The sequence below is a fragment of the Taeniopygia guttata genome, chromosome 3 (genome assembly GCF_048771995.1).
Source record: "Taeniopygia guttata chromosome 3, bTaeGut7.mat, whole genome shotgun sequence".
NCBI classification, from domain to species: domain Eukaryota; kingdom Metazoa; phylum Chordata; class Aves; order Passeriformes; family Estrildidae; genus Taeniopygia; species Taeniopygia guttata.
In genome coordinates, this window is record NC_133027.1 from 74,726,728 (window position 1) to 74,751,891 (window position 25,164).

At 37.2% G+C, this 25,164-nt stretch overlaps 1 protein-coding gene across 4 annotated transcripts in view; it reads right to left on the reverse strand.

The window, feature by feature from the left end:
• The window catches only part of KIF25 (kinesin family member 25), a 41,123-nt gene that overhangs the window by 11,112 nt on the left and 4,847 nt on the right, over nucleotides 1–25,164 (reverse strand). For all 4 annotated transcript variants that reach the window (XM_030268386.4, XM_012572506.5, XM_072927149.1 and 1 more), the window contains 9 exons: nucleotides 24,969–25,085; nucleotides 22,965–23,103; nucleotides 18,058–18,161; nucleotides 16,874–16,956; nucleotides 15,310–15,352; nucleotides 11,506–11,573; nucleotides 6,503–6,577; nucleotides 2,017–2,166; nucleotides 789–965 (listed from right to left, as the gene is read on the reverse strand). In XM_030268386.4, coding sequence (XP_030124246.4) covers nucleotides 789–965; nucleotides 2,017–2,166; nucleotides 6,503–6,577; nucleotides 11,506–11,573; nucleotides 15,310–15,352; nucleotides 16,874–16,956; nucleotides 18,058–18,161; nucleotides 22,965–23,103; nucleotides 24,969–25,085 — 956 coding nt within the window. The remainder of the gene's footprint in view (nucleotides 1–788; nucleotides 966–2,016; nucleotides 2,167–6,502; nucleotides 6,578–11,505; nucleotides 11,574–15,309; nucleotides 15,353–16,873; nucleotides 16,957–18,057; nucleotides 18,162–22,964; nucleotides 23,104–24,968; nucleotides 25,086–25,164) is intronic.

Consider the following 25,164-nt stretch of genomic DNA (forward strand, 5'->3'; position numbering starts at 1 on the left):
TTTGTAATGCTTAGTAAGTAAAAGAAGGCATTAAAGTAAGTATAACTGGAGCCTTAAATACCCTAGCACTCCCAACACTGTCAAGTTGTGTAAATAAGGATCAAACCTGGCATACACCAATGCTGGGGAGGGACATCTTAAAAGTGAATGGTGAGAAGCTTTGCTGCTTAGCTTTTAGTTTGAAGAGCCTTGATTTTCAAGACCTACCAGTTCAAATGCTGCCAACATAACAATTCCAGCTTTAACACCTCCAGTTATGAAAACAGAACATTAAGTAATATTAAGATGGGTATTTGTATTAAAAGATCACTTAAAATCTTATTCTAATTTTTTGTAACTCCAGTGCATAAAGGGAAAGCTAACACCTTTCAGCTGCTTAACTACTTGTACTTAAATTTCTATTATAATCTGTAAAATTTATAATTCAATAAGACTGAATGGAAAGTGCTTTGTGACTAGATTATCACTTCTTTTTCTACAGCTGAGAAGATACCATAGCTCCAGCAACAACAACATGTGCAGCAATCTTCAGGCATTCTGAGTGGAAGAAACTTAGCACAGGAGTATAACTCAAAGTAATTGTACAGTTATTTCTGGAACTATTTTGACATTTGCAGCCAACTGCAATCTAATAGACTGAGCTAACAGAAACATAACTGTTCTTTTGCATATAGTAAGGACTCATTGTTTAGAAGCAATCTGGTGCCTGCAATTGCAATTTTGTGACAGCTCTACATGGCGTTAACACCAGATAGTGTCTGGATGGTAGGAACAAGCCGTGTACTCACTCATGTGTCAGTAATGGCACATCACTCTTCCCTTCTCTGGTTGTGACAACATCACGCTTGATGCCAAACACTTTTCCACAGCTGTCTTTGGCCAGAAGATCAAAAATTTCATTATTATACACTTCTACAACAGAAACCTCAACCCAGTAACTTCCTGGTGGCTTTTCTGAAAGAAGCCTGGCAAATAAAAAAAGAGAAAAAAGTCCAAAAATGTTGAAGTCAAACCCCAAATGAACAATCTATAAATAGAGATCTATTCTTTAATTGTAATATAATTACTATCTGATGCAAGCATTTATTAAGTATCTGCAGCCATGGAATTGCCTCATCCATATGCTAATGTTAACTTGAAGAATCAGAATATACAGTTTATTTATACTTGAGGAAGTAAATAGAACTTAATTTTCCAAACAGCTGTGCCAGCTTATTTTTTCCACTAGCCTGCCACCTCAGGATTTTTTAATACAATTTCTCTGCTGGCAGTTATTGCACTCAGAGCTCAGAGTATAAAATCTGGCAGAGTGCAAGCAATGAACAGAGATGGGAAATTATATCTGGAAAAAGTTATCTGATCACAGCCTCAGAAAATCCAAAAATTAAGGACTTCTCTATTCAGGAGAGTATTTACAGTTAGACAGTTATTCTCATACAAAATTGGTTCGTTCTTTGATTTAGCTTATACACTTTTCCAAAACAAACATGCTTAGCTGGAAAAACTTCTAATGGCTCTCTTCTATAACATAGCAGCATATCAGGTCAATCCTGTATTATGTTCGCTGCAAAAATCTAAGAACCCTTAAAACAAGAACAGATTGTGGTTAAAAATTCTACTATCATTCTTCCTTGGGACTGGGTTATAATCTGAATCCTCTTCATGTATTCCAGTTGTCAATTTTCACAGAACTTTTTGGAACTTAAGTATCTTTTAGACTCCCATAGCTATGGTTGAAGCATTTTCAAAATTTTAATTAGAGTCTGAAAGCCAGATGGACAGATAATACACAGTAAAACTGCATAATCTTATTGTCTCAGAAAATCGGATTAAGCAGGAGAGAGACTAGAAATCTATATGAAGCCTCAAATATCAAATGGTGGTCAGAGAAGCTATAAATATTAACCATTTTGAAGCTGAAATCTGTAATGATAAATACATTGCAAACATTATTTCATCCTTTCTATGCAGTTTAAAGTGACTGCCACTGACAGCAAGCCTTTACTTTGTTTTTACCTGAACACTTCTTGGGTAGCTCGAGGAATAATTCCAAGTTCTGATTCCTCTTCTGTGGTGAATGCTAAGTTCCCCTCTAACTGTGGTCCTAACATTGTGTATGTCTTCCCACTTCCAGTTTGCCCATAAGCCATGATACACACATTGTACCTGAAAAATATAAGTAATTTATTTTTAATATAAGTAATTTATTTTACCATTACCAAATGTGTCTATTAGGTGGCAAGTCAAACTCCAAACAACTGGGGAACACAAACTTAAACAAGAAAATAAAAACACTGCCCCTGATTTCTTTCTGCAGATCTCAAAGTCTGACAGTAATTAGTGTCCATAACATCACCTAAACAGATTCTATTTTTTTAAGCAGAATTGAAGGCATGCTTTTAAGTAGAAGTTTAAAGGATCCTTAGCTTGGAATGATTGATGCTGTTAGACCTCCTTGTCTGCCCAGCTTTCAGCTTTTGTGCTACTGAGCTGCTTTTTAATCAGCTCCTGAACCAGTGCAGTTTACAGTACAGCATTTTAAAGTAAACCATTTCTGGGCTTAATTTGTGCTACAGTGCTGTGCTGCAAACCACTGCACTTGTACCCTAACAGCTGGGAGCTCTTCATCTCTCATAGCCTTTTTCAGGCAGGCTCATCAGTCACAGTCCTCAGAGAAGACTGCCCTAAGAATAGGAGGCACAAATTTTAAACCAAGGGCACCAGTTGAGAATGAGCATGCACACAAAGACTACTCTGAAACAAAGGTGGCAGGAACTGCTCTGATAAGGACTAGTAGAAAATTAAAATGTACAATATCAGTGCAGAGGAACAGGCACCTATGAAACATCATCTTCTGAAGCAGACAACTAAATATGTCTAATGAACAGAACTCTGAAAATGCCTCTTAGCTGCACTGAAAATAATAATAGAAAAAGAATTGCCCACAGCTGTGAGCACAGTTGTAGATGTCTGTGCCACAGGGATGAACTGTGATGAAATGTATGAATCCTACCTAGAAAGTGTGTTACTAACACAATCAGATCAAAGTCAACATCTTAAGCAAAATAAGTGGCTGGATACAGATGCATCCAGCCACAGTACTGCTTTGTATGAAGGACTAACACTGTGCTGTGCAGCTGAAGTTTTGCCCCTCCTTGGCTGTGCCTGCTCTGCTGCCCCTGCCAGCCACTCGATGTTGACCACAGTTCTGTGCCAGCCAAAGCCTTGGCAGACGTCCATTTATGCTGACAGGACTGCTCTCTCCCTGGACTATCTTGTTTGTTCAGAGATACGCCATTAGCAGAAACCTCATACACAGGAAGTGCTCCACAGTTTTAAGAAACATCTGCCCTACTAGAGTTGCAAGAATGGGCTTGCTCCTTTTCTGCCAGGGAATAAAATTTCACTGCCTAAGATACCTCCTCTGTGAGCAGACCTGAAGCAGCTGCTTCTGATTATCTGATGCTTTTCCTCGTATCAAAAATGTAGTTTCAAGCACATGCCAGCGTATTTCAATGAACACCCCTCATCTAATTGCTTTAAATGTATGGTTTCAAGTAATGAAATACATGCATATTAAACATGCCTAGAAGCAATTACTTCAGGAGGATTATTTTGGAAGCTTTCACTTGTTAGAAAGAAATGTGGGCTCATAAGTCACACGGAAAATACCTGGGTACCCTTTCTGGGAATGTGAAACCAAAGTTGCAGTCAATGAATCTATAGTAAGGCCCCTCCAGATTTTAGCATGCACTGCAGAGTATAAAATAGGAGTCTAGTCATAGATTTGATGAAGTAAAGGAGATGACATAACAGTAACTGAAAACAAAGAGCACTACAGTAAAATTAAATGTGATAGCAATCAGGGCTGTAAATCTGAAATTAGAGATTTCCTGAAGTATTCACTGCTGACATATCTCAGTAGAAAAGCTCACACTAATTTTGGTAGTTTTTAGCTAAATTAACCATGAGTAATTTTCACAGTTCCACCCCTCATACACACTCCCTGGCTAGCCTGTACCTTATTGAGACTTCTAGCCCTATTTCAAAATTAAACAGATCTTTGGAACCAAAAAGGGAGCCAGATGTTTTTCCTTAGGAAAAACAGAATTAGTCTTATTAGAAGTCTCTCCTAAAGGACTTTCCTACAGTTCAGCTATTTAATTTTTCCTGAACTGCTTCTAGTTCTAAGACAGCAAGCATCATGGACAAAATAGTTCTGACAAGATACAGATTATATGATTAGAAGTTAATTGGGCAGAGGATTGTAACATTGAAGATAGAGGTGCAAGTCAGGTATCAATCAGTGGTAACTTCTCTGCCAAAGTCAAAACAGTGTTTCAGTCAGCCCTAATGAGGCAAAACTGGCCAAAGCAGTATCTAATCAGGAGATAATGAATTGTTGTGGGATTCAACAATAGGACAAGAAGCAGATTACTTTATATTTATCTGTATAATAATAATTATTTATTATAGTTTACATCATTGGAGATTTAGCTCCTGCATAAAGCTTTCAAATACAGAAGTCTTAAGATTTTTTGACTATGATTCAGCTATGTGCTCTGATATTTTTCCTTCTCCACTTTATTATTATATATAACTGTTATATTATTGTTTAGAAAAATTCTTATTGTCAAACTAAAATACAATAGTTTTGTAGAACTTCTCTCCTGAAAAGAGTGTGGGTGTTCACCCTAGCAAAGTTACGCCTAGTAGAGAACATTGTTAAAGGCAATTAAAGGGGGAGAAATGAATTCTTTAAAATAAACTAACAAGTTGTATTCTTCAATGCTGTAAAGAAAAGAAAAGTTATCTTACTCCCTTGTTGGTCCTGTATGGCTCACAGTAAACTTTGAAGCCTGCTATACTTTGTCTGGTTTACATATGGAATAATCTTTTCTTCCTGTGTATTTGTACTGAAAAATGAAACAATCCATTAAGAAAGAAAAACACAGAAAAAATAAGGAAAAGGAGAGAACACTCCCTTCTACTCGAGCTAGAAGTTGTTACAGACCACTTTGGAACCCAGACTAAAACAATCAGGAGCGGCAAAAAGGTTCAAGGTTCAGACTAAGTATGTCTGTTTCACATTTACAGTGGGAAGGCTGCTGTGCTCATATGCACAGACTCGCCTTTTCTGAGAATCTGCTTCTGTTTAAACAGCACTTCTGAAAGAACATGACAGGTCTTTTGTTTTCAATAACAGAACATTTCCTAACTGAATACAAAAATCTTAGCCTTTAGGAAAGGATTCTCCCCATGTAAAACTTAGTGAGTGGGAAGTACAGCAGATAAACGTACAGATCAGATACATCTGAAGACACTTAAGGGACCAATAATGAAACCAATGCAATTTTGCCTTTTGAACCAAGGCAAAATTATTATAATTGCAAAAGGAAAAGTAGGGAGAGAAAACAGTAGTTTTAAGATGCCTTTAAACTCCTGCAACATAGTGGTCCCTAGGTTGGTCAGCTAAAGAAACTGTGGTTACTCATCACTGGTAAAGAATAATAATGAAATCTATGACTTCCCTCAGCCACGGAGCCCTTGGGGGCCTCTCTGTGGCATATGGAATTCCCAATATTCACAGTATCTTTAGATACCTCTTCTAGGATGCTTTTAGCAACAGGAACCTTGGAAACTTCCATGTGCAGGCTGCTGGGAACAAGGATTACCACTGTTCAATTCTGCCACTGTGAATGGAAAGGCATTGTCTTTTCCTCTACAGGGAGTGAAACATCCATGACAGCTCTACCATATAGTTAAGTGGTATTGGAACAGGGATGAAAAAGGAGCAGAAAGTTATGTGCAAAACTCAGTTCAAGCCTCAAGGATTATAACAAAATGCACATCAAAGCCTCTTTGCAAGAGTAGCTTAAGTTGGCTCAGTACTTCTGAAAAATCACACTTTATGAGCTTCAGTAGCTAGAAGTAATTTCATGTATTTCATGTTAGTGCTTGTTACTGATCAGTTTTTTATTCAAACCAGAATTCTGTTTTACCCCAGTGCCTGAAGGAGCAGTAGAATGACTGAGAATGCTCAGTTCTGGTTCAACCAAGAATCGATTCCACCACCTCCTATGGTCCTGGCAGGCCTTTTGCATTGAACACAACGTTCACAGTGAACACACTGTTGGAAAAGATGTATCATACAATATCTACAACTGGAAAAGTTATAAAACATAACCCAAAGAATACAAAAAAACAAAAAAGACAACATCTTCCACTAGAAGCATCAATTTGACAGAAGCAGATCAGAAGAAAAAACGGGGATTTTTTTATTTTTACAAATTTATCTGCTCCGTTAAATGTTGTAAATGATATTTTCACTGTTTATACAGAGAAACAGCATTCATGTGGTACTGAGTAGAAAGAAAACAGGAAAATGGAACTGCAAAGCCATAAAACTTGACTAGATCACTATTGTTAAGTATTTTCATTAATAGATAGATTTCAGTAGATTATTGTGCTTTAGCTTTCTTACTGCAACCTTTTAACTTACCCATCCAGAAGAGATGTTAGCAAAGGGGCCACATCTGCAAATATTGCATCTTGAGACTCCAAATCATTGTAAACTCTGAGGAACAAAGTGCAACAATTAACCAAAGAAAAAATATAAATGTTGTCACAAGAACACAGACCATAGAAACTGTAGGCCAGTGACATACAATTTGGGATCTGTTGACATTTCTGTGTCACAGAACTGAAAATTTGAACTCCAAAGTTCTCATTCACATTTTGGGAGCAGCTGTTGTGTGTTTTGGGGAGAACAACATATGGGTGTACCCTTGTGGATTGAGCTCATCCTAAACCTCCTGCCTGCCCCTCTGGAACACAGAGTCTTTTTTTTAGGCTGTACTGGATCCCTGTAACTTTTTCACACCTACTAGAATGTGAAATAGCCCTACTGCTTGAGATTCCTATATATCACTTTTTGGAAGACAGTGGTCAGGTTGTATTGCTCTTTAGATGTGGGTAAAGTTTGGTAAGGGAGCAGGGATGGGGGAAGAGGTACAGAGACTGCAAACTTGCTGAGGATTTGTCTCAGAAATCAGAATGCTCCTGAAGGTACATGTTTAAGGATGCACTATCTTTGTGGAGAATATCAGCCTAAGGTATTTCCACCCCCAGCCTTAAGAATTACTTACTCTGAAATCAACACTTCTCACTCAAGGTAAGACTTTCTTTTACATAGTGGAATGAAGACCTTCTAAGTAGAATGGAAGATAATTAAATTGCATGAGCTATTCTACCTTTTAGAAAAGAGCAATGACATTTCAATACTTGGGCCAATACAATGATGTCTGAAACAACTCCGTATGTTTTTTGAATGCAAGGAGAAAAAAAACCCCAACAGTTATCTTCAAAGAAATTTTTCCTCCAACCCTTTCAGGTTTGAACAACACAAAATCAAGACCTGAAAACAGGAAGTCATCAGAGAGGAAATTCTGATAATAAAACATGGATATCATTAATTTTTTCTGTAGCACACCAAAAATGTATCCTCCCCAAGATTACAGCCTGCAGCACCCATTGTTTACACAAGACGAACAAAATCTGAAACATGAATGTCATTACTCACAGTTAAATATTTGAGGTATCAATGTTTATCTTTTGAAAAAGTTTCCTTTCCTGGTATCTTTCTGTGATGATTTTTTTTTGTCTAGCTCTGTTTTCCAGTAAGTGATATATGCTCTTTATAGCTCACAGCAAAATGGCTAATTAGAAACAGGCATTTTGGTAGCAGCAAACATTACAAAGTGTAGTCACTTCTCTGTGTATACAGTACACCAGTACACTTCACTTAGCAGTATCCCACAGATTGTACAGGATAGTACAAGGTTAACTGAATAAAAACAAAGTGTGCTCTTCAGCATTTACTCAAGCATCTTTGTATATCTGACCATGATCTGTCTGGTACGGTCTATAGACTGCACAAATAGAGTTTTTGTATTCATGCTCTCCATAAATAAGATTATACAGAGGGATCACTGATAAACAGATACAGGATTGGAGCCAAGGCACTGAACTCAGCATTTTTCCTGACAACAGCTAGAAGAAGGAGCAAGAGACAATATGGTGGCCAGCAACACAATAATTCATCTCTGTGCTTCATCCTAATCCTTAAAAGCTGTATACTGGCCTCAAAAACTGAAATATGAGTTGAATTTCTGTCTCAAAAAAAAAAAAAAACTATTAGAATTAGCATTCAGTTTCTTTCTGCATCTTGCAAAATTCTTGGCCCAGAGCAACATCCTGTGGCAACATGTTCCACAGACTAATTGTAAGCTGCATGAAAATGTACTCTCTTTAATCAGGAAAGGAGCTCTTGTCTGGCTTGATAGACAAATACTGCTTGTATTGCCATTCCACTGATGTGCCATCATAATGCACTGAGAAACCAACAAATATGCACAAATATGTGGCACAGTTCGAACTGGGAGTCAGAGACTGAATACGCTGTCCCTGCTTTGCATGCACAGGAGCATATGCTTCAGTAAACTTTGCACATCCAATCTGCAAGGTCAATATAAAAGAGCAAAAGCACTTCCAAACACTTTTGTCTGCTTCATCTATCATCTGCAACTGATGAAATATTCATTAGCACCCAGTTCTCCATCTTAACCAACTAGGTCTCTAACTCAGTATGTGTTGAAATATTTTTTTCTTTGCACATCAAAACATCTCATGTTGTAAATTAAAAAAAAAAAAAAGAAAAAAAGAGAAAATACTAAGACAAGATTAAAACATTCACAATTGATGATTTTTGTTGCCTCAGAAAGTAAATACATTGCTACTGGCCACAGCCCAGGCTAGAATCAGTAAGTCATTTGCACAGCAAAGTAGAATCACAGAATCAATTAGCTTGGAAAAGACGTCCAAGGCCATGAAGTCCAGCCTTTGACTGAACACCACCTTGCCAACTAACCCATATTAGTAGGTGTTACATCCAGTTGTTCCTTGAACACTTCCAGGGATGGTGACTCCACCAGCCCCCTGGGCAGCCTGTTCCAGAGCTGAAGAAACCTTTCTGTGAAGAACATCTTCTTGACGCCCTACCTGAGCACAGGCTGGACACACACGTGAGCCCTAGTACAGCTTTAGGCCATTTCTTCCAAGTTCAGCCACAGCTGGGGTCAGTACAGCTATGTCAGGGTCAGGCTCCAGTCTCAGTAGCTGATCCGAGGAAACGCACGTGATTCCATGCTACAGTAACTACTCAAATATTTACTTGACTTCCTAAAGGGGTTTTGCTGCCACGACTTAGCTGCTGTGGTTCAAATGCTATCCATACTAAAATAAAGTGGTTTAAAGTAGCCTTGAACTAGTTTATGCTACACTGTAACCACAGCCTTGGCTGAAGTATGGACACCCACTTCATTAGCTATCTGAAACCATGAAAGATGCTGCAAATCCAAAGAATCTCTTTCTAAAACCCCATGTATTTTTACCCAAATGATAGATTTGTCCCTGTGCACTGACTAATGTGAGTTTCACATTGAAAATTCTGAGCTGCCTTTTTATTTTGCTAACTGATTTGCCAATAAAATTATTAAAGCATAACATGTTGAAAGCTGGAATTTTCTTCCTGAGCTGAAATCAAATATTTTGACATTTATTAGTTCCATAAAACATTGCTAGAAAAATAAACATTTTAGAGTTCATAAGAAACATATGCTTTTCTGTTTATAAAAAAATAGCTGTACTGGGACACTAAAAAAACATTCCTGGAGAACTGCATTCTTTGGGGGATTTACATTTTTTTTAACCCTTTTCCTGATTACCAGGATCTACACCACATTTCCAGAATCACAGCACCTCTGGAGTAGTGTGTCAATACCATTAACTGCGATGCTTTACAAAGTTGAATTCCAGCATTATTCTGTATTTACTTCAACTGGTATGGCTGGGTTAGGTACAGCTGAAGAGTGAGAGGAATTACTTTGAATAGCTTAGCAACATGTGAGGGGGCCATGTACCCTAAGATAGCTTATATGCCTTGAATCAAAAAAGCCTGTAACCTGTGGGATCAGTAAAGCTTCCCCAGGATCTGCATTATCTCAGGATTTTTCAGGTGGCCTGTATGACAGCAGTCCCCATTCTCCTGTGAGTAGTAAACTGCAGCACTTCACAAGAACACCTTGAGGAAAGGGTCAATGACTAAGAATGTTTAGCAAACCTACAGGAATTTCAGCTGAACAGGCTCAGACATTAAGTTTAAACCAGGACAGATAATTCATGCTGGGTACATCTGACTTTAAATCAAGTTTTGCCTTCAAGCAAGGAAACATGAAATTGTCCTCCTGTTTCCAGAGGGTTTTGAATCATTTTTCAGGGTGGACAGCCTCCTCAGTAATTGCAATATACAGATTCAGAGTTTGCATTAGAAAGAGGCATTGGGGTAAAATTTTGTATTTCTTCATTTACAGAGTTCTCATTGTATTATTTAACTCTTCACTCCTGTTTTCAGAGGTCTAAGTCAGCACTATTTCGAGAGAACAGAAGGCACCCTTCAGCCTGACTCCCACCAGTATTCTGTCTCACTGACAAGAGATTGGCAGTGACTCTGGTGTCCCATTAAAGCCCTTCCCCTTATCTCATTCATCTGTGTGGATTTTTGAGCATCTGCTATGGAAAGTAGTCTCACTGTAGCCTTTCCCTTGGGGAGCACCGATTCCCATGCCACTGCTCCACCTTGCTGCCTCTGGTCAGGCTGTTTGAACATCAGCTCATACAAGTGCTCAGTCCAGTTTCTGCCAAAGTTATGCTCTATGTCTAAGGCTGAAATCTTGCAATCTGCCTCAGTTCAAGGAACCATTGAATTGTTTGGGTTTTAAGGAGCCTTTAAATGTTACCTAGTCCAACCCCCTGCAATAAGCAGGGAAATCAACTAGGTCAGGTTGCCCATATCACCTGACCTCAGATGTTTCCAGGAATATGATATCTAGTCCCTCTCTGAGAAACCTATTCCAGTGTTTCACCACATTCATTGTGAAAATATTCTTTCTTATATATAGTCTCAGTTAAACTTCTTTTAGTTTAAAACTATTAGTCCTGTTCCTATTGCCTACTAAAAAGTTTGGCCCTATTTTCTTATGAGCGCCTTTTAAGTACTGGAAGGCAAACACAGCTTCCTTACCTTTGAAACATTCTGCTACATTGCAACGTGTTGCAAGGATCAGGACAGCTACTCATGTTGTGAAAGAGTCAAGTAAGTCTCATACAGGTTTCAAACTTGGCCGTATCAGTAGTCTTTACTGAGAGGGAAGACTGTTAGCTATTCCCTGAAATGCATTATCCTGTCCTGGGAAAAACATAATCATCACACCAAAAAAAAAAAAAAAAACCCAAAAAAAACCCCAAGGATTTTCATCCTGCCTGCCCTACTCAAAAATCCTAACCAAAAAGGATATCCTCTATCTAATGTCTACTAAAAATATTAGTCTTCACTACACAACTCTTCCAGCAATTCAGATTTCCAGATTGCTACACAGGACTACCCACCTCTCAAACTGAAAAGTCTTGTTTACTGAGGCATGACCAGGTCGGCTACACTTGACAAGGATGGTTTCCTAAGAGAAAAAAGTAAATTATCTATAGTTAATATCACAGGCACACACACAGAACCAAATATCCATCAATCTTAAATGTATCAGGTCACAGCTTTAAGGACCAGGAAGTCCAAAGTCTTTCTCCAGCTATCACTAATTCATGAGGCTTTAGAGCATGTACAATGCAGTGAACTTGCAAAATCATAAGAAAGACTCTCAAAACCCATTCAGATTATTAAATAACAATCAAAACAAAACATGTACTTAAGTTCAAGAGAAAGATCCAAACCCTTACCTGAACTTTCTATTGGACCTAGAAAGTCACAGGCAAGTAAACGCAAGTTCCCCAACTGCCACTACAGGCACAAAAATATTGCAAAAAAGAGTTCTTTTTTTTTTTTTTTATTGTTGGGCACATTTTCACAGTGCCTTTTCAGATTGATTTCATAGATAGCTCTTTCTAGAATTAAGCAGAAGATGCACATTTTATTAAATAACATACTAGTCCCCAACTAAGAGAAAGAGCTGCACTACAACAATCTGTAGAATTCCATGAGGTTTTAATGGAATCCACTTTCCTGATGAATTATACAGTAATTTTGTAAGTCTGACAAACATGTAAGCAGCTATTTAAACTATTACCAAAGTACAATCACAGCAGTTTGACGTAGCTTAGCTAGCAAATTCTGTGCTCTTCTGCTCTTCATGGCAAATGTTGCTTAATTGCTGAGAAAAGCAAAGAAAAAAGATGTGGGGGCTTACAACAAATTGGGTGGAAGCTCTCCAGCACACAAAATACTACATCCAGTTCAAAGACATTTTCTAGCTTACTAACCTGTGGTTACATTACTGCATTTGATAGGAGTGCTGAAATTCCTAATGTGCTTCAGACAAGTGGGTTGGAGTGCGGAACTAGTGGCCTTCAAATAAGTATTGCCACAGACTGAAGTTATAAAGAGCTGAGCAAATAACAATCACATAATTGAGTTTATGAGTATTTCTACCTCTTTGGAGAGGAGAAATGTATAATTATCAAACTAATGATGACAAAGCAATTACTCCACAGAATGAGCTCTGTTACCCACACCAGTAGTGGCAAATTTAGCTGAGTACAGATGTCAGTAGAACACTGCTACTAAATGGCCTGACACAAAAATTCTAAAAGGATCAGTAACAAACAGGCTCCAGGGGAAGGAAAAAGGAAAAAACTGAAAAAAATATGGAATGATGGAATAAATTTCTGATTCAGATATCTAATTTACTTGCAGACAAGCTTTCTCTAAGGTGAGAAATAAGAGAAAAAAACTCCTATTTGCCTAACATAGAAACAAAAGAGTTTACTGTTAACAGGCAGAAGTTTCATATGAGCCTTTGTAACCACCACGTCCAATCATGCTTTGAATGTCTCTAAAGATGGAGATCCATATCCTCTCTGGGCAACCTGTGCCAATGTTTGACTACCCTCACAGCTTCTCACAGCTGAGGGTTTGACTACCCTCAGCTTCTTCTCAAATTCTTTGGTTAAATTTCCTGTATTTTAGATTGCACTCATTCCCCCTTGGGCTGGCACCACCAGAAAGAGTCTGTGCATTCAGTACCTCCTCATCTGCTCATTTTCTCAGGTATTGACAATACCAGCACTGTTCAGTGTCCTAATCTGTGTGGAGTGGTTCAACCTGATATGTGGTGTGTACTTACTCTCCACAGTTATTGCACAACAAGCTTCAGAAGAAAGGCTCAGACAGTTGTTAATATGTTGAGGAGATGAGCATACACAGGACAGCAAAAAGGAAACTTCGAAAACCTTAAGTAACTCAAAACCTGAAATGCAATACTCTTCTGGTACACCTAGTAAAATCTTAAGTCCTTTTTAGACTTAAAATCAGAATCAAGTTTCTTTAGTCAAGATGAACAACATGTTAGAAAAGACCATTCATCTTAAGAATTATAGGAATTTCCAAACAAACAAACAAACAAAAAAACCCACTCAGAGACTAAATGGAAGAGATGTAACTCCTTGAATCTGCTTTCTAACACAATCATGGCAAATAACTGGCTGGTTATACTACACACAAAGTATTTTCAGGAAAAAAATTCTGGAGAGACAGCCATGATTTAGAAACTAATAAACTCAGCATCTTTACAACACAGAGTCTTCCTTTACCTTGTTCTAAAATTTCCTTTAAATCATTATCTGGGAAATGGTCAACTTGTTTCCAGAAATACAATCTTTGACTGTGTTGCAACTAAAAGCTCAATACAAGTCAAGTCCCATATTTTAATCTGAAAATTGCACATTTATCCTAGCCACTAGCATATCATCTTCAGTTGTTAACAGCAAAGTAAACAGGCAATAAACATTATTTTCCTTTACTTTCATAAGTTTAGTCTAAATTGACTGCTTTTTGTAAGAAGGATTCTTGCAACAATGTTTTTTTTCTTAAAGAAAGATAAATTCACAGTAGGAAGCTAACAGGCTTCAGGTGTTTCATGAAAACTGGAAAGTATTTTAACTAAATAAATGTCCAGGCAAACCAATAAAACATTTGAATTCTATGTTGTGTTTTCTAAAACCAGGAAGTCAGCATTTTGCAAATTTCATTTCTCAATCCTGTGCTTATATTAATATTTCTGAAATATTTAATAAGATTTTCATAGTGAAGGTCACTCTTGCATACAAACTAAAACTCAAATTTGCATAAGTAAGCCAACACTGCCTTGCCTGTAAACATATCAATACTGTAATACATCAGATTTCTATATGAAATAATCCAGAATCTAAATATGCCTAATTTCATCCTTATGCAATAAAATTTAACCAGTCAGAAATGGCTGCAGTATTTTATAGTACAATAAATGTGTCAGGATACCTAGAATACTAGGTCTACCATTACAGATCCCTGTTTTTTATCTCCTGATATATTTACTTTCTTCATCTCTTTATGAGCTCCATTAGTTACCTAATGGCACATATATAGATATAGATACATATATATATATAATTATCCATATTATGCAAGTAAGATCTGCCTAATGAAACTATAATTTGGGAGATTTAAATGCATAGCATACCATAGGTCACTTCAGCAATATTTTAAGTACTACACTATAAAAGAGAATTTGGCTCATCACCATGTAAGTAACAGTGAGCAGTCAACTAAGAACTATAGCAGCTATGAAAATTAAAGCCCAAGTTAATACTTTGACCTTAGCTCACACTCCTGTGCCTTTTAAAATTTTATATCTTCGTAACAGCCTCAGTTAATGCTGGAATGTCATTTGGATTTGCAACCTCAATGACCATTCCTCCTCCGATGGATCTAAGCCAGGATACTTTAACATGCTTGACTGCAGCACCACATAGGCTGCTGTGGTTCACAAGATATCAGATTTCTATCCTAATGCATTAGCTGTGTTGCAATAGCAAAATCTGAAAAAAGCCTGACATAATTTTAGAAATAGCTACAGCACATACAGGTGGCTCAAAGCGACTGACAGCAGGAAGTCAGCGGCAGATTGACTGTTGCAAACATTCAACCTCTGGTTAAAGGATGGCTGCCCCAGCAGAAGCTCCAAGCTATTACCACGACAGAGAGTCAGGATGAAAATAGCACAAATCACCTGCTATTGCACCCACAGGTAATCAAATCTGAGCACCACCTGCCCTTGTTGTTTTGGTTTTTTTTTAAACTCATCATTCTCATGCCCCTTTTGTTTCTTCTTCTAGTGCTGTTGAATTCCACCATCAAATACTCACATCATCAGCTGCATATGCCACTTTTTCTGAAAAGCTTCTCTGCCTGTAAGGGAAGAAAAAGCATCAATAGGAAAAGAAGAGGTACCTTTCAAACGATAAGTGCTCCATTTAGCTGAGAAAAAACAGTGTTTAAAGTGTCTGTAAACTACACACTGTCTGAAGAGTACCTTTGCCAGTATTATTGTACCTCATGTACATACTAACAACACAGTTAATTTTGAATAAAGAACAAATTGAAGTGCAATCAAGCAAAATAATTTGCTTTAGAACAGACATTTAGAACAAACCAAATTAAGATAAATGCACATGCAAACTCTTCTATTATTTTGCGATTATTGCATGAGCTTGTAAGAAGAGGTTTTCATTTTAGAAAATTAAAGTGAAAAACACCCTCTTTTCAGGTATTTGTCTCTGATCTTGAATCAACGATTAGTCCAAACACTGACTGGGATTACTGAGGTGTATAAATCTATTTAGGTTTGTAAGTTTTTGGAGAATCAGTCCATAGTTTTACAGATAAATTTTACTTAAATTACTTTTTGATACATTAAGAAAAGTTACCCTTGACAATTGTTCATTTGGCCCAGTCCATCCCATTTTACACTGCGAGCCAGCACCTGATTGCACCATTTCATACTGCAGCAAAAAAAGTGAGTGGGTTCCTTCCCAGGTGTACAAAGCACAGGTTAATTCAAGTTTCAACTCCAGGCTTCTTGAAATATCTTGTCTGTTTTAATTAAAACAATATCAAAAATAACAATCTTTTGTTTTGTTTTTAAGATTTGCCAAAAATTAATAAACTTTAAAACACTGAATGTACTCTTTTAGAATTACCAAGCAGTAAAAGTAACAGAAAACCCCAAATCAGTTATTTACTGATAAAGCAAACTATAACGTTACTGGTTTCTGGCCACCCACCTAGTTTTCCCCTTCTTTCTTTCCTTCTTTGTATACACTTCAATCCCTACTTTCTTTCATGTTAGTCATCTATGGAGAATTCAGCCTGTTAAGCAGATACTTGCATCTAATCCCTTTTTTCCTTTTGGATCTTGGAATGTTTTGACACATCAGTTACAGTAAACGTTTTATAAATTAGGGAAGCAGAGCCAAATTAGACTGAAATAGAATTACCAATGTTTGTGGTGACAGCCAGTGTATTCTATAGCACTACAAAACAATTGTAATGCTGAGTGTGTGTCTCTACCCACGACATTTGGCAGCTCCCACATTACTGCATCCCAGAATTTGTATAGGATAGTGAATACATGCTAAACTGATTGCAGCTGTGCTACTTCTGCCAAGCCAAGGATAATCCTGGCTTGGCAGAACAACTATGGCTTTCTATTGAGATGGACACATTTAGGCAGGGGGATGAGATTGGCTAGAGCAAATCTAGCAGGAGAAAGAAAACAACAATTAGTGTTTATGATACCATCATTGTCTCCCCACACACATAAAACCAGAAAAATCAAGGACACAGTTGTTCTCATATAAACATACCTATTGTTTTCTCTGTATTTGAATTATGAGTCAGATAGGCTCTAACACAATCAAAACAATTCACCTGTCTTGTGAATGTCCAGCAGCATCATCAAAAGGTAGCAACGGTCGAATCCTGCAGTGGACTCTGATATTTCCTCTCAGTTCCTGCGATAAGAATATTAGGCTGTATTTAACACAAGTTACTGGAGAGGATAAATACACTGAAATTTGTGAAACAGACATGAACATGTTTAAGAAAGCCAGTGTTTACCACATCATAGCCCTAGATTCTGTGGGGAAAAAAATAGTCAGTATAATTTGTCTCAGTAAGGTAGGACAAAGTATTTGAGGAATTATGAGCTCTTCAGAGCACTGGAATTGTATAGCCCTCTCTAGGTCATATGGACAAAAAAAACCCAAGCCTCTTAGCCATTTTTCCCTTCCTTTTTCTCCTTCTTCCTTACACGAGCTTTTTCAGACACGTATTAACTCAACAGACAACATTACACACTCCATTTCTCTTCCACCGGTCCTGAGGAAGATGTGGAATATAAAATATGTTGCATATTTTCCTCACCACTGTGTTCCTATATGATTAAAAAGCCAGTAGCTGATTTTTCACTGTAGGCCAGGTTTAGACCTGTTTATCTCTTCCATTTTGTTGGTGATCAGTTCTTCTCATTTTGTATGACTGAACACGGCTTGCCTGTGAGGGCTATTGACAACTGGTATTAATGCCCCATTGCTCTGGGTTTTTTGTGTTTCTAAAAAATCAGGTTCTGATTCAGGAAACCCAAAACTAGTCACTTGTGGGGAGGGGAGGAAGAATAAATTTAAAGTACAAACAGGAAAAAATTAATCCCAAATGAACCATCACTAATGGCTGAGCAGGATACAGCTTGAGATATCTGAAAAAATAAAAGATTACTACTTTGCAATATCAAGTTAATAATTTTAAGAATTTCAAAACAATTTCAGAAGCTGCAAATTTAGAGAAGAGGATGAAGAAACTCAACTTTTGTCCACTGTGCATGATACTCCTAAGGGAAATAGGTCACATGAGAGCATTTGGAAGATTATGTGTAAAAAGAAAGGAGTGGGGTTTATTATAAGACAAATGTGCCTCAGCAAATAAACACATCATATATAGACATCTGAGGCAAGTGATATATCCATGTGAAGCATATTCTTTACTTATATTGGTGAGGAAATTACGGGAATAATTTCAACAAAATAAGCCAATGCTCTATTATTAAACATACTTACAATTAAGCTGTTATGTAGAGCCTTCCTCTTCTGCTTTTCTTTCTCATATCTCTCTGTCACCTCTTGTAGAGACTGCTCAAGATCAAAAGCTTTTATCTGAAACACTAGAAGAAAGCAGTTTCAGAGATATAAACTCCATGACTTTACAAAAGGAATTGTTCAGTAGCACCTCATGAAATATAAGCACAAACACTCTCAATTTCTACCAAATTTCAATTAGGAGGCTTAGTTTCTGATTTACTAGACATTTGTGAAAAATCCCATCATAGTTCTTGCTATGTGAAGCTACAAATTATTACCACAACTATACATGTGAAGTCTTGAAAAGCAATCAGTAATGGAAGATATTTAAAAGCAGCTCAGATGTGTCAGTTTAGTCAGAGTGATGTTACCTGCCAGCAAAGCCTGAAACCTACATTTGAAGCAGCCTGCTGCTAGATGGGGCTGTCACTTGCAAGGCTCATACAACATCTGCACTTATTAGACTCACGTGGTCTGACTTTACAAGAACTTAACCTGTCATTTACCCTCAGCCTCACAGTGCTACTAATCCTTTACAACAGTTGTAATGTTCCCCTTTAGGATAGGTCCATCCCTCCATGAGGAATTAATAGGAAATATGGATAATTTGAACCCTAGGGAGTCTCTTTCACCAAACTGAGAAGACTTGTATCAGTCATTATAAAAGCCTTCTAACTTCATAAATGGTTTTATTTCAGCACAATTACATTAACACTGAGCAGGCCTAAAACAAACACAGCCTAGGAGACACATTATGCTACTGTAAGCTTGCGCAAAAAGCAAGCTTTTAGGAACCCCAATGGGAAATTGGTATCCCCAGCAATTAGTGAGCAGTTTGGAGATGTAGAGTATCAAGAAGTCAAAACCAGGGTCTGAGAGCTGAATTAGCTGGATGGCCACCAGCCTCAGTAAGTGCTACCTTGCAGAGCAAGAAAAAGACTTAGTATCTCAGCATGGTCACACATACAATTTAATCTCTCTGGCATAGAGTAAAAATTGGATAATTTCAATGGACATTTGTGTTCACTAGAGATTTCTCAGATCTCTTTTTTCTAATACCCATGCCATTCACCTCCAGCTCACAATGTTTCTCCACAAGTGCACGCATGCAGGGGAAGCATGATGTTAATAACTGGGAAATCAATGTCTAGGAGGTTCACTATGAAAAATCCTTCTTTTGCATCCAGCAAGAGTATTCAGTGGAGTAACATGAGCATGCTTTCGTTTGGAGAACCCCAAGTTCTATGTTACTATAAATTTTCAGAAGGGCCGCTTACAGTCACTGACCCCTAATTATACTGTAATTTTTAAAACACAAGGTTAGACTCCATTGATTATACAAGTAATAGTCCATTTATTATTTAAGTAACTTCCACAATAAGTATCTTCATTTACATATTTGCGTACACACACTGAGTTCTCTAACTCTTGAAACAAGCAGTAAGGTAAAGCAATAGATGCTGAGGGTACTCTTCCATTCCAGTTATGAAAGAAAAAAAGTTTCCTAATGCATAAATTATTTCTTAACTACTTTTTTTTTTTTTTTTTCTGAAAGTAGAGCTATGCAGTTAGAAGTATAAACACTCATTTAACATTTTCCTAGTTTTCTGCTTGGCATCAGATGCCAGCTATACAGGAGTTACATTTTTATCCTTAACATAGGGGTAGACATTGGGTACATCTGTTTTAATAACACACTCTTCATTAAGCAAGAGAAGCAGTCACTACATGAACGTAACCGTTACAGACATCCCTATTCCCCATCCTTTGCCCATTTCATTGACCAATATGGAAATTTTCTGAGAGCTGGGAATGCCAACAGTTTTTCTGTTTAAATGTTGCTGATCACAGTAACATCAGTCTAAAAGTTGTGATGCCTTGCAGGCATATTCAGGACTGTAACCTTTACAGTCCGCTTCCTTCAATTGACAGTCCCAGAGCTTCTTATTCCCTCCTCTTTGGTGCTGCACCAGACGTTCTGCTGTGCTCACACAAGTGCTTCCTCTGTCACACAAAGGTCTAAAAGCAATTCCTCCTTCTGAGCAAATTCTATCCTGGCTCAGCTCCCTGATCTGTTCTGTGTGTGGTTTCACAAAGAGTTACACAAACATAACAGAAAGGTCCATAACAAAGACATGAAAAACAGGAGCAGCATTACCTAGCACAGCCACAGCACATCTGAGATATGGATGTGTAGCAATCCCCATAGTTCCCTGGGGTTTTTAATGTTTCTTGCCAGTCTAGAGTCCATTTTTAAAAAGAAGATCAATCTAATAATGTCTTCTAGGACAAGCAGCTATGACGCAATAGATGTAATATCAAAACTTCTTTTGAATTAAGCTGTATTTTATATTCCACACTGTAACATTATTTTTTGCATGTCCTGTTGTAATAGGTCAAAGGGTAATGGTTTTAAACTAAAAGAGGGTTGACTTACATCAGCTATAAGAAAGGCAGTTTTCACAGTGTGAGTGGTGAAACATTGAATAGGTTGTGCAAAGAGGTGGTGGATTCCCCATCCCTGGCTACATCCAAGGTCAGGTTGGATGGGCCTCTGAGAATATGATCTAGATGAAGATGTCCCTACTCACTGCAAGGGGAATGAAAATAGATGACCTTTCCAGATCTCTTCCAAACCATTCTATTGAATATTTTTTGCCTGCTACAATATTTCTGTTACTGGATCCAAGGTCCTGCTCCTGCTTCCCTACTCCATGCTAAGGGAAATGCTCTCAAAAAGCAGCGGAGCTGGTGAAAGTCACCTGTAGAGTTGTGGATAAAAGATGATGGTAGTTCACATTCCACCAAGACAAGTTATTAGCACAGTCCAGAGCTCAACTTTCTCCAACAAAAGCAAAGAACATAGGTGGTAGCACATGGACAAAATGGGAAAGCTCCTTTTTTAATCTTCTCCTGCCCAGAGAAAAAGTTTCCCAGAATTGCAAAGCATATCTAAGTCACTAGGCTTATAAGTCACCACAATTTCCTCTTTCTGATAATATCTGCATGGTAAAGCAATCTAAAAACTAATCTTAAATTTTAATGAATTTCTACATTTCCAAAAATCTGCTGAATTACTGCATCTGTTTCAGTAGTACCACTTGCAGTTTGGTGGCCAATATTTTTAGCAAAAATTACATCAGCTTTATCCCTGAGGGAAACAGATCTATAACAACAGAATAATGGGTACTTCTCTCTCTTATGAATTGCTACTACTTCAATTCAGTGGGAAAGGTGGCAGTAGGCTGCTTTTCAGATTGTGAATAAATATTTCTAAGCAAAGGACTACTCAGTTATTATAAGAAAATTTTATAGTTTGTTGCATGTCAACTACAACCTTGAAATTTACCTACGCAAATGCTTCTTCTGTAATTTTCTCCCTTGTTTTCAATCTCTATTTTAAGATTAAACTGGTAATATATACTGTCTCCAGAATATATACTTAGGGCTTTCTGTCTACAAAAGATTACATGTAATTTAAGGATGGCAATTCCAATGGTCATATTTAACCTTAACAATAGAGTTTCCATCTAAAACACTTGACAGGCAACTGAAAACCAGCCAAATTGAAAACAAAAGTCATCCACCAAAGTGGATGCTAATTTTGTTATAGTTAGGGAAGCTTCTGCTTATGATTTCAAGGAACAATCCACTAGGAAGTGCAAATTGAGAATAGTCAATGCAATTTTGCCAGGCTTCCAAAGGAATACTTATTATTTATTTACACCACAATAGCTCAAGTGCCAAACTCAATCTCATATCTGTTCATTTAGCCCCCTGCTTCAATAAGAGAAAAGTTCACTTTTTAGATAAAGTTAATTTTCAACTTTGGGATTTTTTCCTTGAAGGAACATTTTCTCTATAAGAATAACATAGTAATCAAAAAATTTTATTTATAACTTAGTACTTAACATACTGGAATAAGTTCTGTAAACACCCATCACCAAGAGTACTGTTTGTTGCTATTGACATGAGGAGTCCCATTGGAACCAAATCAGTCCCAAAATGAAATAATTTAGGGAAAAAAAACATACCTTTTAAATGGTGACACATGGAGTTCAAAGCATCACAAAGGGCTTCTGATTGCAAATTTGTGTATTTGTTGTAGTTCACCAGGTTGCTACACATCAAACAATTTAAGCATTGCATATGCCATGTGATTGTCAGGCCTAGTTGGAGCTTCACCAGAATCAAGGCTATTGAAAGCAGGTGCAGAGATCCACACCATGGGATCCAGGTGTAGGACCAATGCACTTAACCCTCAGGGATGAGGGCAGATTGTACCAGTGCACTGGCTCTTTCCTATGTATATATGAACAGGGAAGTGCCTGAATTCCAGAACAGCAATACATGTGATGTTAGTATCTACAGTCTAGCAGATGCAACTGGTTTTTGATTTTAAGGTAATTTTTTTTTGTTATAAATACACAGAAATATTAAAAATCCAGTCTATCCTTATTTCAGGCAGTATTTTCAGAAACATCTGAAATAACCCAAGTCCTTTCCTGGTACAGTCAAAAGCAGACAAATTTCAGCTTTATAAAGCAATGCATTCTTTATTTGGCTCTTCTAAAATAGCCAAGATAACAAGCCTGAGAACTTCAGTTTAAAAATGTTACAGCTGAGCCAACTCAGCAGCAGTCTAATAGCAGCTGCAATCCACACAAAAGACAAATTCAAATTATCAGTCATAACCTCTGCAGACTTATTTGTACTTCTTTTAATGCTTCAGAACTCCTTGATGATTTAATGTCAAACAAAAAACAAATGCTACAATGTCAGTGACATGTTTCTCTAAAATCAAGCTCAACCTTTTAACATTAGTAACACTAAACAATTACACTGTTGATGTTACATGTTTGAAATCTAAGTGTAATGAGCCTTACTTTGCATTGCTTCATTCTGCAGCTGTATCCCCTGAACTGCTGCCAGAACTTGGTAAAGACAAGTCTTGCTTTGACGTTGAAAGTCTTTTGAAAGCTCAAGAGCAAATGAATGAAGGCTCTTCAGGTCTTGCTTAAGCCTCTTCTCAGCAAGAAGAAAAACATGTTATAAAGGCACAGAACCAGCAGTAAAGAAGAATCAATATAACAACCCAAATTATGGTGAGACATCACAGGCAGGAAGAACTCTCTACTTTGTGGAAGGAGGCCTTTGAGAGAATATCTTTCAGTATGTTTAGAGGAGGATCCTGCAAAACATTTAGCAATGTAATTTCCTAAAAGTTTCAGCAAGACTTTATGGATCCTTGTCCTTTTATCATACCTATTTTGACTATAACACAGCTTCAGGTAAAACCAATTCTCTTTGTTATTTCATCAACAAAAATAAGTATGTGTGAGCACATGTGGGCTCTGTCCACTTTTAAGTCATACCCAGAATTAGCAATGAAAAATTGTGATCCATATATCCCTTACTTTCATTTTCCACACTTGGATCAGAAGGTATTTGCTAGGATTCACTCAAGGCATTTCTTGTATAGGCTAGTTCTATGTCTTCCTATGAGAACAGATGTATTTTGAAAAAAAACAGAAAGTGACCTTGTTCAGATAAGTATTTGTATTATGTATGTAATTCAATGTAATATATATGACGAGACTTTTAGTTGTTTGTAAGATCAGCCTATATTCACTTATAAGTCCACCTAAATAAAAATAAATTTACCTGATTTTAGGATTAGTTTACAACTCCTGACATCCAAGTCCTGAAATGGACATGTAAAATCATCTCTAAGGTGAACTTAGCAATACCTTATATCAAAGAAACACTGAGATTTCATTGTCAACCTGTGTTACATATTCTGTGACATTTTATTTTTCTAACTGTGGTACTGACCTGGAATTAATTAATTAGCTTCAATGATAAAAAGGCAATCTAAACTAAAGGGACAAAATCATTGCATTTGAAAGCCATACAATGTAAATGGGAAGGAGTATCTTTTTGTTATTATGGGTATAGGATGGCTGTTCATCTAGACTTTTATTTAGGGAGCTTTGCTCCCTCCTAGTATTCATTGACATCTGATGGCTTACTACCTCAGTCCACTGGTATTGCATCACAAGCAGTTCTGCCATTCCAGCTAATCAAAAATGTAAAATACTACTACAAAATTTACAAAGCAGAACTGCTATCATTAGAATAAAACAGTATAGTTCCATTGGAAGGGACCTACAACAATCATCTAGTACAACAATGCTCCAGTTAAGCTGCATCCTTCTGTCTGTTAAGAATCAGATTTTTTCCTGAGATAATTTTTGGCCATTTTATGCAGGCATTTGGTGCCCTGAGAAAAGCTGATATTTGGTAGTGTCCATAAAAGGAACTCACTACTCTGTGGAGCAACTTCACAAATAAGTACTTCAACAAAGGCAAATATTATGGTATTGACACTAGGAGAACAGTTTCAATCTCTCTGATGCAAAATTAAAACTTCAATGAGCATACAGCAAACTACTCTTCTTCTGAGATCTGCCAGAGAACTCATAGTAATCAGTGGAGCTCTAAAATGCTTTTTTCAAAGGATTTGCCTATTTGGGTAAAGTATATCACAATTACTGTTTCTAGGGATGTCTGTATGACAGTCAGATTAAAGTTTAAATGTTAAAGTTTTGACTACAAAAATACCTGTCTCAGGTATTAATAGCACCCTATATGTAAGATCCTGGAGCTCAGGACCATCCACTTTTACCAGACTCTCAGGTGACTTTGCAGCTTATTACAGCAAAACTACTATGAAATCACTGTTAAACCTCACTGTAAGCTCTGTTGTGAATACAATAATGCCACATATCAGATTCATATCACACAATTTTCTGGGGTTTGCTATATTTCATAAGCATGTAAATGTTTAGGGCATTGATTATGTCTACATTATTACGAAATGCCTTTACCTTTATTGCTACATGGAGCTGGGTTACAGCAGAACTCCTCTGAAATTTCATCTGTTGGCCATGAGCAGCATAGAGCTGCAATACTTCACTAGTACATCTTCCAGCCAACCCTTGATACTGTTAAAAAAAAATCACAAAAAATCCCTTAAAACACTCATGTTTCCTATGGCATTCTGTCCCCTTTTTCTCTTTAAAT